General features: G+C 39.9%; 1 protein-coding gene across 6 annotated transcripts in view; it reads right to left on the bottom strand.

Annotated features, from left to right (window-relative positions):
• NLGN4X (neuroligin 4 X-linked) overlaps window positions 1-14,281 on the bottom strand; it is a 160,656-nt gene that overhangs the window by 81,368 nt on the left and 65,007 nt on the right. For 4 of the 6 annotated variants that reach the window (XM_081001319.1, XM_081001318.1, XM_081001321.1 and 1 more), the window contains 2 exons: window positions 3,758-3,817; window positions 201-353 (listed from right to left, as the gene is read on the bottom strand). The exons of 1 other annotated variant lie outside the window; for it this stretch is intronic. In XM_081001319.1, the coding sequence (XP_080857445.1) occupies window positions 201-353; window positions 3,758-3,817 (213 nt within the window). The remainder of the gene's footprint in view (window positions 1-200; window positions 354-3,757; window positions 3,818-14,281) is intronic. One more of the 6 variants, XM_081001322.1, reaches the window with a different exon arrangement.

The raw sequence follows: 14,281 nt of genomic DNA, 5'->3' as shown, positions 1-14,281 counted from the left end.
TCCATCAAATTAGAAGCAGAGATTCTGAAAGCACTGCGTGGAGGAGGGTATCTTTCCATTACACCCACTGGGATTTTCCAGCATGAACCAACATATAGAATGTATCAACCATTAAATGGTTTAAGAGAAATAAATCAGAAGTGGCTCTGAAGAACTGTTATCGCTCATTGATTTAAGAAAGGAAAAAAGGGGGAACTTACCTAGAACCCCTAGCCTGTAGTTGATGGTTACAACAATGACATTTCCATAGCTGGCCAGTATGCTGCCGTCAACAATATTCCCTGTACCTTCCATATATGATCCACCATGGATGTAGACCATCACTGGTTTCTTGCTGTTCTGATCATGTATGTCTGAAAAGAACACAAGTAAGGAAAACACAAGAAAGTAATACAAGTATTAAAGGAAAACTGTTGCCTATCCCCGCCCCCGCAAAGTGTTAATACTTTTTGCATATTTTCTCACTTCATCTATTTTTCTTATCTACTAGTCTGCTTATCTTCAGTTAGGACCAGAATAAAAAAGGAGATAGGGCTTGTAGATAAGCTCGGAAAGGGCCAAAAGTACCACAGGTGACAGCATCTCTCATTGCACAACTGGAATGGTGGTGGGGACGGGGAACTATATCTGCTGATTCTCACCTGGATCACAACTTGAAACAGAGCTGTGTTGCTTTTGGAATATGTATCACACAATACTAGGCCTCAAGTTAATGTAGGAATCTCACATGCAAAATACGTAACTTGAAGTAAGTAATCTTCAGAAAGTGTCATTATGAGGTGGTTTATAACATAAACATTATTTTAAAATAGCAAACTTTTAATAGGTTTATTAACATAAATAGCAGCACCGTCCCATGTCTTTCTGTCTTCCTCAATTTCCGAAACTGATAATGTTGCAGTTCCTGAAGCATATTCAACAAACTATCACCACCAAAAATTATCATTCACTGTAAGATGTGAAGTGGGTGGGGAAAATCTTCGGGCAAAATATCTTGACAGATATTAGGGAGACAAAAAGAGTTTCATATCTGCATTCTGCTTTGTCTAAACTAATTAAATTGAATCAATGGAGGACCGCTAGGAATGACATTCGCAATTTGCCATCCCATTGCTTGCTTCAAAAATACTTAAAAAGACCAAAATGTTTCACAGAAAAAGGAGGAGGAGAAAGATGAAAAAATAAGTAACCTTTCCCTCCCATTATTGTAAGAAGCCTCCCTGCCACTGAAGCAAAATGGTAGTATCTTGGGAGCAGCCCATTTTGCTCACCCATTAGAAGAGTCTCCCATTTAGCCAACCAAAGGTATGTATAAAAGTGGTGGATATAGCTATAAGTGACTTTATTTGGAAGTTGGGCAACAAGTACCTTTCAACCACCCTTCAGAATAGCTCTCCTAAACTAGTTGGTGTTCATGGTTGCATATTCTATTTAATAAATTGATGGGCAATTTAATAGTTCTATGTTAATGTGAAATAGTATTTCCCTTTAGTCCACAATCTACCTCTCGTTATGAAACCAATATGTGGTGTTTTATACTCCCACATTTTCTAGATTTGAATCCAGAGGTTGATGGAGAAAAATATGGACTCACCAATGAATCTGTATTGGTTCTAGAACACATGGTAGGCAGAGGAGGATTTAGGGCAGTGTTTGTGGTGTGGTTGCACCAGGCATGCAGCCAAGGAGGACACTAGGAACCTGTCAGAGCCTCACAGCTCATTCTCAAAGCCCAGCTCAAGCCAGCACTGTGAGGGCTGTGGGGATGGCATCAAATGGCCCTGCACAGGGCAGCATATTACAAAGGTCTGCCCCTATGGTAGGTATGCGCTAGCTAACAACCAACAGACTTGCAACTAAGAAAGAAGTATATTTTCACATATCCTTGGCAAGATAAATAAAACATATATTTTCTGCTAAGAATCACATTTGTAGTGCTGTTCAAGATACCAATATGGAATATAATACCTTCCTTTACCTAGCATAAATGGAAGATATAGACTCTAGCATAGGGGGCAGCAACTGGCAGCCCTCCTTCAGATCTGCCCCCATAAGAGGAACAGAAAATGTTACTTAATATATTAAGCGGTATAGAAATCAAATAATCAAACTTAGGGAGGGAGGGAGGGTAGACGTACTTTACAGAAAAACTAATTTCTGAGCTCAGCCCTTGCATGACAGAATCTATTTGCTGTGTGTGAAATAAATGTCTAATTACTTTATTTGGAAAGGCATTATTACAGCAGCAGAGCAATGGAAAAGAAGGTGAACAGTCGCAATAACAAGGAAGCAGAGATCTCAGCAGCTGTACTTGAAAAGGTCAGAAAAGCCACCATAATTCTAAACTCTCGAGAAAGAAGGAGATTAAGAGGTGACCGCACCATAACTATAAAGATTTCTGAAGGGAACAGAAAGGGCAAATGTTACCATGCTAGTTGAAATAGTGTCAAATTTCAAAACACAGAAAGGAACTGAAATAAGGCTAAGAAAAGACCAGACACCAAGGATGTGAGGTTGAAATCCAGAATCCATGAAAGTGGCAGACTCAGATAATTCATCTGTTTATGCAAACCTTTGTCAGTATGTGTAACATTAAGAAACAAGCTAGGTGTAATTTTTGTCTGAAAAGGGTTCAAAGCATAGTGGTCTGTTATTAAAGCTATTATTAAATGTGGAACAATAAAGAGGATTAGGAGTGAATTAAAATTTTCCCTGAAATTCATAAGAGTTTGTGATTAATCTGAATATAACCAAACACTGAAAGTGTATTCTTATAGTATATGTGCTTATTATTAAACAGAGAAAGAGAAACATCGTCATGTCATATTATTAAGGTACTTGCCTCCATCCTTATGGGGAAAGTTCTAAAAATTTTGCATTGCATAACAAGCACCCAGTAATCCACAGGGGTTGAAATTAATCCTGCAATTCACCCTCCCCCCCCCAAATAAAAGTCCCCACCACAGTTAGGCTTCCTTTACACCTACCAGAATAACGCAGTTGCTACAACCTAAGTAGTTGTATCCATGACACTTCACAGACTTTATATATATATAAATATATAAAAGATATACCCACATGATTATGCTTCCATGCATGTTTACAATAACATGGAAGTGATGGACATCCCAAAAGGATGGGCATCACTAGTGTGCTATATATAATATATAAACACACAAACCATATTCCTGGGAGCAATATGGGAGTAAATGGTAGTGTTAACGTTGTCCCGGATACATGCAAAGCAAGAAAGCTTTAAAGAATAAAAGAAATTAAACAGTTTCCTTTGAAACTGGAGCGGGGACTGAAACTGGAGACAAAGTAATTGCATCCACTATATGGGGAAGAGAAAGAGGGAGATAAGGTGAAGGTGAATTTACAAAATGTACTAAAAAGGATAAAGGAAAAGATACACATGCAAGGTTTCAATTCCATATTTTCCCCCCTTTTCCTAGGCAAAAAATCAGACTGGGAACAAGGAAGCATTTTTGGTTGTAAATAATATTTATGTTACTCACTTCACACATATTTACAGATAACCTGTACACTTATCTCAAAGGGGAATTGCAGTCATCTAAATGCTAATTTGTGTCTTATTTTTGGAAGAAGAAAAAAACAGGTGGAAAGGAAAGTTGATTCCAGATAAGAAGAAAATAAAGCAGCACACTGAAATGTGTGTGATTAAATAAAGGAGGGGGAAAGTTAATGTTCATGCATATCACGTTTCAGTTTTTGGGAAAACAAAAACAAAAAATACCTTCGTCTTCCCCACGATCATTACTGGTTATATCATCTGCGCTTTTCTTTGTGTTGGCTCCTGGGATCAGAGTGAGCAGGAGAATAAAGGGAAAAAAGAGAATTCAAAAACAGCAGGTTCCCAAAAATTTAAAGGAAAAAAAAAACTATCCAAAAAGTGGAAAAAGAAAAAAAAGTAACACAAAAAGTCAAAATTTGAATCTGAAAAAAAGGATGCAAATTGCACACTAACATAAATGCTAAAGACAACAAATCAGAAAAAAAACTGGTAGGAAAAAATCAAATGTTGTGACAATGCAATTAATTTTATTTAAAATGATTGCTTATTTTGCATTCAAAATTGATAAGAAAAAAATACATTCTGTATACATGAATTCTTTGTAATTCACTTGACAGTCCAATTTTCAGTGCGCTATCATAGTACAATATTCATCAAGTAAGACTTTTTAATTAGCAAAGATTTTAAAGGTTGGGGATAAGTGGTGAAAAATGAATATGAAATTCTGTTTCAGATGCCTGCCTAAGTTGTGCCATTGTCTCTGTTCCCAAGTCATTATGGTTTGGATCCAAAGAACTACACAACTATTCTTTACACCAAGGAGAGATATACACTTTTGTGACATGGCAAATAGAAATTTGGGTCTGTTGCTGTTCAGAGTGGAAAAGTCAAAAATCCTACTGGGCATACCCAACATCTTGGACATGCCAAACGTAGCTCGTCTTCTGACAAAAATCACTGTAGTATTTGAAATGAATTTAATGTAATTATTAATACAAACAAAATAATTAACACAGATAACACACATGGAAAATATTGCGCAACACAGAGAAGTCAGGATACTTGTTTCACTGAATACACATTTCCACCATCAGCAACAATGAACTTAAAACATCTAATTTTAAACTGAGAATCATCTGAGTGTGAAAGATTCAGGCCTATGTGTGGATTACACATTCAGTTCCAGGCACATTATACCTGCCATAGTTATACACAACATTTTACTTACCATGAGAGCAAAAACAGAAGTAAGAAATAGTATTACAGCTCTTATTTAGAATCAAGAATTCCCCATAGATCTGGATATATCGAGACATAACATGCAGGAACTCTCGTAGGGCTAGGATCTTTGGGGAAAATCCATTTCCAGTCTTGAGTGACTATGAGGGGAGCCACAGGGGAAGAAAGTAGTACAGTATGTACAATCCCTCGCACAGATGGTGTTCTGTGCATGTGGGAAAAATTGATTCATATAAGCTTGGTGTGACATTTCTCTAAACTATGAGTGACATTATTCATTCTTTATAAGGCTCCCCCTTCTGTTGCTTATAATTTTGCCATGTTGAGTTTTCTCATTTAGTGGGATATGCAGAGAGAGAGAGAGAGAGAAAGAGAGAGAGCAGCCAAAAAAAAGTTGTGTTGACATGGGTTGAACCAGATGGTAGCATGAAAGCTAATGAGGTAAAACATCAGGGCCACAAATCCAAAGGATGTTTAGTTTACCATACATTAGGAGCAGACAATATTTCTCAGAGGAAGGGGTCATCCTCCCAACTGGACAATTTTCCAGGATCCATAAGCCAATGGCATATGGAGGCCAGAGACAAAAAATAGACAATAAATGCAATTTTTACTTTTATACACTAGGCTAGTTTCTATACATGCTCTCATATACCTCTCTACATCCAAGCAACAAAGAGACATTATCCAAGCTCAAGGAAACATTTCAGCCAGGCATAAACACTTGAGGCACAAAGCAGAGCTGAGAAGGTGTGTCACCTGGAGAAAGTCCCAAGGGCCACATAGAGAGTCCTGGAAGGTTGCATTTGACCCCTGGACCTGTCTGCTTTTCTGACTGTGGAAGGATGTTCCCTGGTAAATCACACCCACAAAGGCAATAAATATGGTAAATGTAGATGAAGACAGTAGATGTAACTTCACCTGACTTTTAACACAACATGGTTCTCCCTGTGCAGCTTATATACACACCACAAGAAACATTTCCAGACTCTCTGTTGCATTTCTTTTACAGCATGATGACCTGTATTCATATGAAGACTTTTAGCCATATCCAGGGATACTGCTCATGGTTAATACCAACTTGCAAGTAGGCAGCAAGGCTGCAACCAGCCCCTGGTGTCCATTCATAGAATGTGAATGGCTAAAACAGGGTGAAGCCTTCACATGTTCAGCCTTGTATGTCATCTGGACACCTGAGTAATTGGGATTCCAGGTTTCATGGAAGGCTGCACATGCCCAAGCTGCTCCCTGCTTTTTAGATGTTTCCATTCTATGCACAGATACCACAGGCAAGGGCTACTTTGTGCAGTTCTACTTCCCATTTGTGTTTTGGTGTTAACTCAGATTACTGAAGGAACCATCTCACCCCCTTTATCCCTGTGTGGCAACTGTGCTGCTCAGATGGGGCTGTTGAGAATACCACATGCCCTAGAGGCATGCTCAGTTTGTACCAGAAACCAGACTTTTACTGCTGCAGCTCCAGCCCTTTGGGCTCCATTACCAGCTGACATTATGAAGGTAGCTAACATCATTATGGTTTGGAACCTACTGAATATATTTTTTGTTTAAAAATGCATTCCTGGCTGGTACATAGTAGTGTGGATTGGGTCCTACTGAAATGGCAAAGTGTGGGCAAAGTACTGGCCAGCCCTTGAAGCCCATCACAACTGAGCTTTTGTCATTTTTGTTTTTGGATTCCATACAGTATTGGTGGACAAAGTTTCTGTCTTTGTGTTCCCACTTACTTAAGTGTACTTTGATACCCCATTTCAGCAGGACTTACTTCTAAGTAGACATGGTTCAGATAGCACTGTTGGCTTCCACGAATCCTGAACCTTGATGCAAGTCTCCTCCAGAAAGCTATCAAAATATGTTTCAAAATGCACATTTTGAGCGAAATATATGTTAGAAAATATGATTTGAATGTGAATTTTCATGTGGCTTTATTAAAACTACAGTTTAATAGAGAAAGAAGACAGAGCAGACTTATGAGTGCACACATCCGAAAGAGTTCCATTGACCTGGAATAGGCAGACTTGTCTATCCCTAACAAACTGCTAGTTGTCAGCCACTATTCATTTCCCATAATTTAATACATATCTCACTCCTTTGGTTTTTATCTCCTTTTTCTCACTACACTTCAGCAAAGTTCAGAATGGTTCTTTGTTCTTATGTGTTCGCTTAACTTTCTTCCTGCCTTTGTTTCCAGGTTCTTTTGAGTGTCTTATTTTCATTACCTCAACCTCCTCCTCTTTAATATTTTCACTTACATCACCCCAGGGTTTTCCACCTTGTGTCAGGATCCCCTGTGGTCCACAGTAATCTGCTATTGATGAGTCTAGCAGTAACTACTTCAGCACTTTTTTCCAGTGGTTTTGCTCATGAAAATGACGGATGGATTTGGCAGGGTACATTGTATAAAACTGGGGCTGTGCTGGCTGGGACTAGTGAGGAGTTGTAGTTCAAAACATTTGGAGGGCACCAAGCTAACAAAGGCTGCTGTAAAGTCTAGTTCATAGTAATATCAATTTGTGCAATCCTTTGCAAAGCAAGGTCCAGAAATGGGAAGTATTAAGTAATTGTACCACAAAATTTCACAGTAATGTGTCTTTTTAGACCGCAAAGAAAGAAAATCTTCCATTTACTCATACCCAAGGGTAATTAATTTTTATCAGTTTGAAAATCTTAGGTATTCCCTCTTTGATCAGGCGCCTAGGTTTACAATTTCACTGTTGTGCTCAGTTCATTATGCTCAACATCCAGTCTACAAGCCAATATTGCAGGTTTCTCCTTTACTATTTAAAACACACTCTTCTATCCATAATCCTCTTGTCATGATCTGATTAGTTTTTATGTTAACTGCTGCAATTTCTCCCTGTGGATTCCACTTATCTTATTTTGAGTCTCTCTTCCATAAACATAATCTGCAGTGAAAAATCATTCTAGACACAGCATGGAGAATATTTAAACGGGCCATAGCAGGAAGACAGAAAAACTGTATAACCCAGAATAAACAAGAAGGGCAAAAGTAGCACAGCTAAAAGTCTAGACTCAAGAGGCTACTCCAAAGTTAATTAAGAAGTGAAATACTTTATCTAAGTGAGTTCAGGCCACTTTTAATACATCAGAATAGACATACCAAGGTTCAAAAGGATGAGATGTGTCACTTCCAGTCTGATCTCATACATAGCAGTCCTATTGGGTTCAATGTACGAAGGGAGCATAGAATAACATGCTTAGGGTACTTTTTCACCACCAAGTTGCAATCACTTATGGTGAATAATTTAAACCACATTAAGATAAAAACCTGCCACAATCCAACACCCTACTGCAAGCCTGGCCCATTCCTAAAGAATAATTGCCACTATCCAGACCAGAGTATGCTACAAGTAGTTATCAGTTTAATGCAGGATACCCCAATTTTTGCCCTTATAGTCAGCTAACCATTAGGAAACACATAGAAGTCAGGAACATTCAAACTTGCCACCGTTTTGTACAATATTTTTCCTACACTTCACTGTTTATTATTCCTTTAATAACACAATCAAATAATGCATATATTTTAAAAGATCATCATTAAGGTCAAAAAGACAGGACAGAAGGAAATTCCCCAAGCTAAATTTTAAATATGAAACGTTGCTGTTTCTTTAAATCTCCAATGTATCACGACGCTTACATCATGCTGCGTTGGGTTACATCATGTCATGACCAGTGATGTAACCCGTCGCAATGCAATGCACACATCGCAGTTTGTCAGTGAGTTAAAGGAATAGCATACTTAGGTTGTTGTCAACATATCCAGTTGGTCATTCTGAGAACATAGTTTAATTACATTCTTAGTGAATCTCAAATTGCAAATTTGAATAGATGTACAAAAACACTCTTTTACCAAAATTTATGTTGTTAGTTGTAGAGTTCTAACAAGACTACAGCTGTGGTTCACTGGAAGATCGTCTGATTTACATGCAGAAGGGACTTGAAATCTCCAAGTTGGACTGGGAGAGACTACCAGCTGAAACCCTGAAGAGCCACTGCCAATCAGTGTAAGCAATAGTGAGATAAATGGGCCAATGCTCTGAATATTTGTTTGTATGTTTATTTAACTTGTACCCTGTTCTTCCTCCCAAAGGAGCAACAGGTGACAATACAAAAATGACATATTGAAAATCTATCAAAAATCACTCCACTACAGATACAAACTGGGAAAGATCTCAACTTAAAATGCTTATTGGATGACAAATCTTCAGTAGACACAAAAAAGACCACAGAAACTAACTAACATTCAAGAGGGGGGAACTCCAAAGGGTAGGTGCCACACTAAATGCCCAGTTCCTACTTTGTGTGGAACAGACCTTCTGATAAGCTGGTATCCACAGAAGGCCCTTGTCTACAGTGATCGGTTGGGTCCCCAAACCAGCACCTTAAACTTAGCAGTGGCATAACATTTTTGCAATATCCCACTCCAATGGGTAGTTGAGTTGTTACATTTTATACCAGCTACAGCTTTTAGACCAATCTCAAGGGCAGCCCTATAGAGCACATAGAGCCTAAAGGTTACCAAACACATGGGCAACAGTGGTCATGCTATCCTGGTCCAGAGATGACTGTAGCTGTCTTAGCAGCCGAAGCTGGTAGATGGAACTCCTAGCCATTGAGGTCACCTGGGCTTCTAATGATAACGGTGGACCCAGGAGCCCCCAGACTACAAACCTCTTCTTCTGCCCCATCCAAATTAGGCAATTCACCAATTATCTGGATTTGGGAAATGTTCACCCACAGTGCTTTCATGTTGCCAAGATTCAGAGTTGGTTTATTGGCTCTCATCTAGCCCCAAACAGAGTTCAACCACCGGGCAAGGGTTTGCATTGCCTCTCCTGATTCAGAGGTTACAGAAGTAGAACTGGATATCATCATTGCACAGATGGCACCATGCCACAGATATGATAATGAATGCTCCCATTACTTCCTATAGATGTTGAACAGCACTGGGGTTAAGATAGTACACTGTGGCACTTCACAGCACAGCTTTTAGCCAGGTGACTAAAAGACAATCACCCAGTGCTATTATGTGAAAATGACCCTGGAGATAGGATCAGAGCCATTGTGATTCAGTGCCCCCAATCCTGATCCCACTGTCAGCTCAGAAGGATCTCATCACTTTCTCAGCAACACTGGGGTTACTCTCAGCCTAACCTACATCACAAGATTGCAATGAGAATTTTTTTAAAAAATGGAATCATATACACCAATTTCCTTGGAAGAAAGATGGAGGGAAATGAAATTAAATAAAGGAATAAAAATGTTTTGGAACCACCACTTTAACGGTATTTTAAGGGTATTTTTCTCAATTTGAATTGACTTTATTATTGAGCTGAACATTATGTATGATTCCAATGATGTAACTTGTTCAAGTATGTCTAAATTCTGGAGGATCCAATTTTCAGGAGTGATAGCTTTCCCAGACCCACTTGAAGATGTCCAGTAAGCCTTTCCCACTGTGTAGGGCATACTTTTAATAAGATGAAAAGGTGTGTAGATGTGCCATAAGTTATACAGAACAAACCATCTATAAACTTTGCATGCAAAATGTCCTCTTTGCCTTTCCTGATGACACAGATGCTCCCCTTGAAGGAAATCTCAAAGCCACGACCAGTGAGCTGTGGGACACTGAGCAAGTTGTCTGCAGCACCTGGAACATATAGTACATCTTTGATGGTAGTGTGCAGACTTGCCAGTTTCACAGTCCCTTCTCCTGCAATTCGTAACGTCTTTCCGTCAGCCAGGTGGATCTCACCTTCTTGAGGATTGAAGGAGATAAAGAGATGCCGGTCTTTCGACACATGGCGGGTGCAGCCCGAATCAATAATAAACCTGGCCTTAGCCTTTGGAGCAGCTTTTCTAGCAAGCAAAACCTTGTTTTCCACCGGCGTGGGCTTTTGCTGCTTGCCCCCCTGCTCCTGGCCATCAAACTTGCCTTTAGCCTTTGGTGAAGCCGTGCCAGCAAACAAAGCCTTGTTTTCCACTGGCGTGGGCTCTTCACCCCCCTTCTGCTTCGGGCCATCTGCAGGCATCTTGCTCTGTTTACCTCTGCCCTTCCGGCCTCTGCAAAGGCGATGACCTTGGTTCTCATGAGAAACAGAGTTCTCAGCTGCCGACTCCTTGGCTCCCCCTGGAGGCTGGAATGCTGCCTGGGATGACATCACAGTCAGCTCCCCCTGCAGCTTGCAACTGGTGCCCTCAGCATCCCTGCATTCACTCGCATTCTGGGAAACAGCCAGGACCTCCGATGCAATCAAACTCTGGGCTGGGATGACTGGCAGATGGGCTATCTTCAAAGCATTCCACATCTTACGTGCAGTCACGTTGCCAGCTAACGTTTTAATTTCCTCCAGAGAGACGGATAAGACTATTACCTCTATGGCCTTCGAATTTTCGGCCTTCCATCTATCTGTCAGAGGAACTGGAGGGGCTTCAGACACAGTATGCCACACTCCAAACTGACGCAGCAAACTCTCACACCACACAGCCCAGGTCTCATAATTGTGCCGATTTAACTTTGGGCACTCAGCAGCTTCAGAAGCTTCAGAAGCGTGGAAAAACTCCATTCCAGCTTTTCACTTGAGCCGTGAGCCCTATTCACTTCAGAGACTCCTTATCTTTGCACCCATAAATCACGAAGCCTCTGGCGCAGCTCCCAGACCAATTAGGCCAGCCGGACATCAAAGAGACTCTGCCGCGGCAATGAAAAGCCTCACTTTCGCTTTTCCTCCACATACCTCTCAGCAGTCCGTCGCAGTCTTACTCTCCTGTAAGTGCTGTGAATCTGGGCCCATAACCTGTTGTTGGGATACTGCCAGGGAGACAAAGTCCATCATGGCCCCCAAGCCGGCTGCTGGACGATCCATCGATCTCCCGTAGTCACGCAGTATCAGCAATTAGCGACATGAGCTCCAGAAAATAGCCTGCCACATTCTAGAGCCGATGCACGCTCTCTATCAGCAGATAATGCACAGCAAAAGTTGCACGCAGGAGAGTATTATTTACAAGTTCTATTCAGCGTTGATCAGAACAAAGAAAAACATGGCTGCCTGCTTCAGTGTCTACAACACAGAGAGAGCGAAAACAAAAGACACAACAGAAACATCCTGTGGAAACAGGAAATACGCAGACTCTGACTCACAAAGCCTGCTCCCTTTTAAGGTGGAACGGAAATATCCTAACATAAAGGTCTAAATTGGAAAGAAGAATCAAATACATTGGTAGGATCAAATAATGGCCAGTCAGGCAGTAAGAGTGTGTTTGTCCATATCAAAGAAGGAATCCCACAAATCCTATAGAAATTCACTTCCACAAGGCCCATGTGTCTTGTAATCAGTTCGGCACAACCCTTGCAAATAAGGTGTTACATTAGGCAAGGTTTCCATATGTAGTCTTTTAGCATATGCATCAGCTGATTAATGCCAAGAATGCACTCTGAGACACATATTTTTCCAAAGTACCCCAATGGAGTCAAAAACAGACACAACTACCCAAGAATGGAAAAAAAAGCAAATTCAGCAAGGTCACAATAGCTGACAGTTTCCTACTAAAGATTCTCAGAAGTATGTGGAGCTACCAGGGGGATTGCAGGTTTGTGTGAACTGCCGCCATGCTGTGGAGACTCTCTGTAGAGACCATTGCTAATTGCTTGGGCATGGCACCTTGGAAAAGTTCTACTACAATCTGTCGTGATGTTTTGAACATTAAAACGAAGGAATTTATTCAGAAGTATTAAAGTGTACCTTAAAAATAGCAAGAGCACCAGAGGGATTCATTATTGCAAATGGCTACTTGTGTATTCATATACACCACCACTCCAATATTGCATATTCATTTGTTATCGTCACAGAATGGCATAAAGCAATTTCACTGGAAAGATGGAATAATGAACGTTCCCTAGGGAATTCATTCTTGAATCAAGTCCCCCCTCCCTCTCTTTTCACAGTTCTATTTATCTCAGTGGAACTACTAGTGGAAAAGAAGCAGAAAATGGCAGGTTTTTAAAGTTTTTTGTTTTTTAAAAATGTCATTAGAATGAATTAAATAATCAATGCATAAGTCATCAGTCAAAATAAATACACACTCATTAAGTACCAAAAGGATGTTGTGTCTTAATCAAACGTCTAGCAGTTCTGTAAGAACCCAATGCAGTTGCAGTGAATCATATTGAAAATATGGGAAGCAGGTACTCCATTACTTTCCTTCATCTGTCTAACATGAATATCCATTCCCTTCCCATTTCATTTTTAACTATGGTCAACATGCCCACTAATATTCTATTCATGATTTGCTTTAAATCATAAGATGGGACAAGCATTAGAAGATGGTTCACAAAATTTTGCTGCAGAAGGAAATGCATGAGGGAAGGGAATGCAAGCCTTTAGAGCAATTGCAGGGTCCTGACATTAAAATTACTTGCAGAAAGTCCAGTTTCATTCTTTACCACTCAAAATGTGCGCTGATGAATCTAGAAAAGCAGGAGCCTATTGTCTATGGCTAGCCTGTTCCAAATGTTAGGAAACCAGCTATGCAAAATTCATGGCGCACCCTGACTTCATAATCATCTCCCTCAGCCAAATAGATGGCTTAGAACCTTGTTGGGCTTAGAATTCCAGCATGCTTGGACTGTATACATCAGACATGCTGCATAATTGTGCCTGAACCCTGATATAAGCACTGCTGAGATGGGCATAGTATTTTATTCTAGCCACACCTCTCTTCAGCTGAACAGATATATAACTAAATGCTACTTCATAAGTGCCTCAGAATGAAGAACAATGTTTCTGTCTCCTTGACATTGCCTTCAACATTAGCAGACTTTCAAAGGTGGTCATCATTGCTCAAGCAATTGAGAGTAATTCAACTGTATGTGACATAATAAGATGCTATCAATAATATTTTTAACAGAGAACATAGCCACTCTAGATGACCATGAAATGTTCTATGCACTGAGCTAAGTAACTTAAAGGACAAGTGAAATCAGGAATTCATGCTAGCGGCACAGTAGAGATGGGGTTTTGCAAGAAGGAATAATAGAGAGGGGAGTTATGAAGTTAAGTAGAAATGTGTGATCAAAAGAAAATGGGAAGTGCTGCAAACTGTTTGGAGGAAAATGGATATCTTTTTAAAGCCAATTCATTGATTTACTGCATTTATCCCACCTTTCCTTCACCATGCAAATTAATACTATCAGCCTGCAATAAAAAATATTTGTACCACCATGGCTGTAAAACTAAACACCTTCTTTTGGTTTTATGTTCCATCAATATTTGTATGATCAGTCTAAACTGCAAGTGCTCTCCATTCCAATTTTTTTTCTTCCACTGGTGTGACAATATTAATTTATATCCACTTGTTAAAATTCTGGAAGTGCTTGCCTGCTTGCTTGCACTGCATGTGGTATAAATGGGGCTTGCATTTAAAGGAAAGGCACAGCTAGGTTCAGAAGAAAAGAAATATACCTAAGCT

This window comes from Podarcis pityusensis (genome assembly GCF_964106645.2).
Source record: "Podarcis pityusensis genome assembly, chromosome: 4".
NCBI lineage: Eukaryota > Metazoa > Chordata > Lepidosauria > Squamata > Lacertidae > Podarcis > Podarcis pityusensis.
Note: the sequence above shows the minus strand (reverse complement) of the source record. Positions and strands in the feature narration are given on the sequence as shown.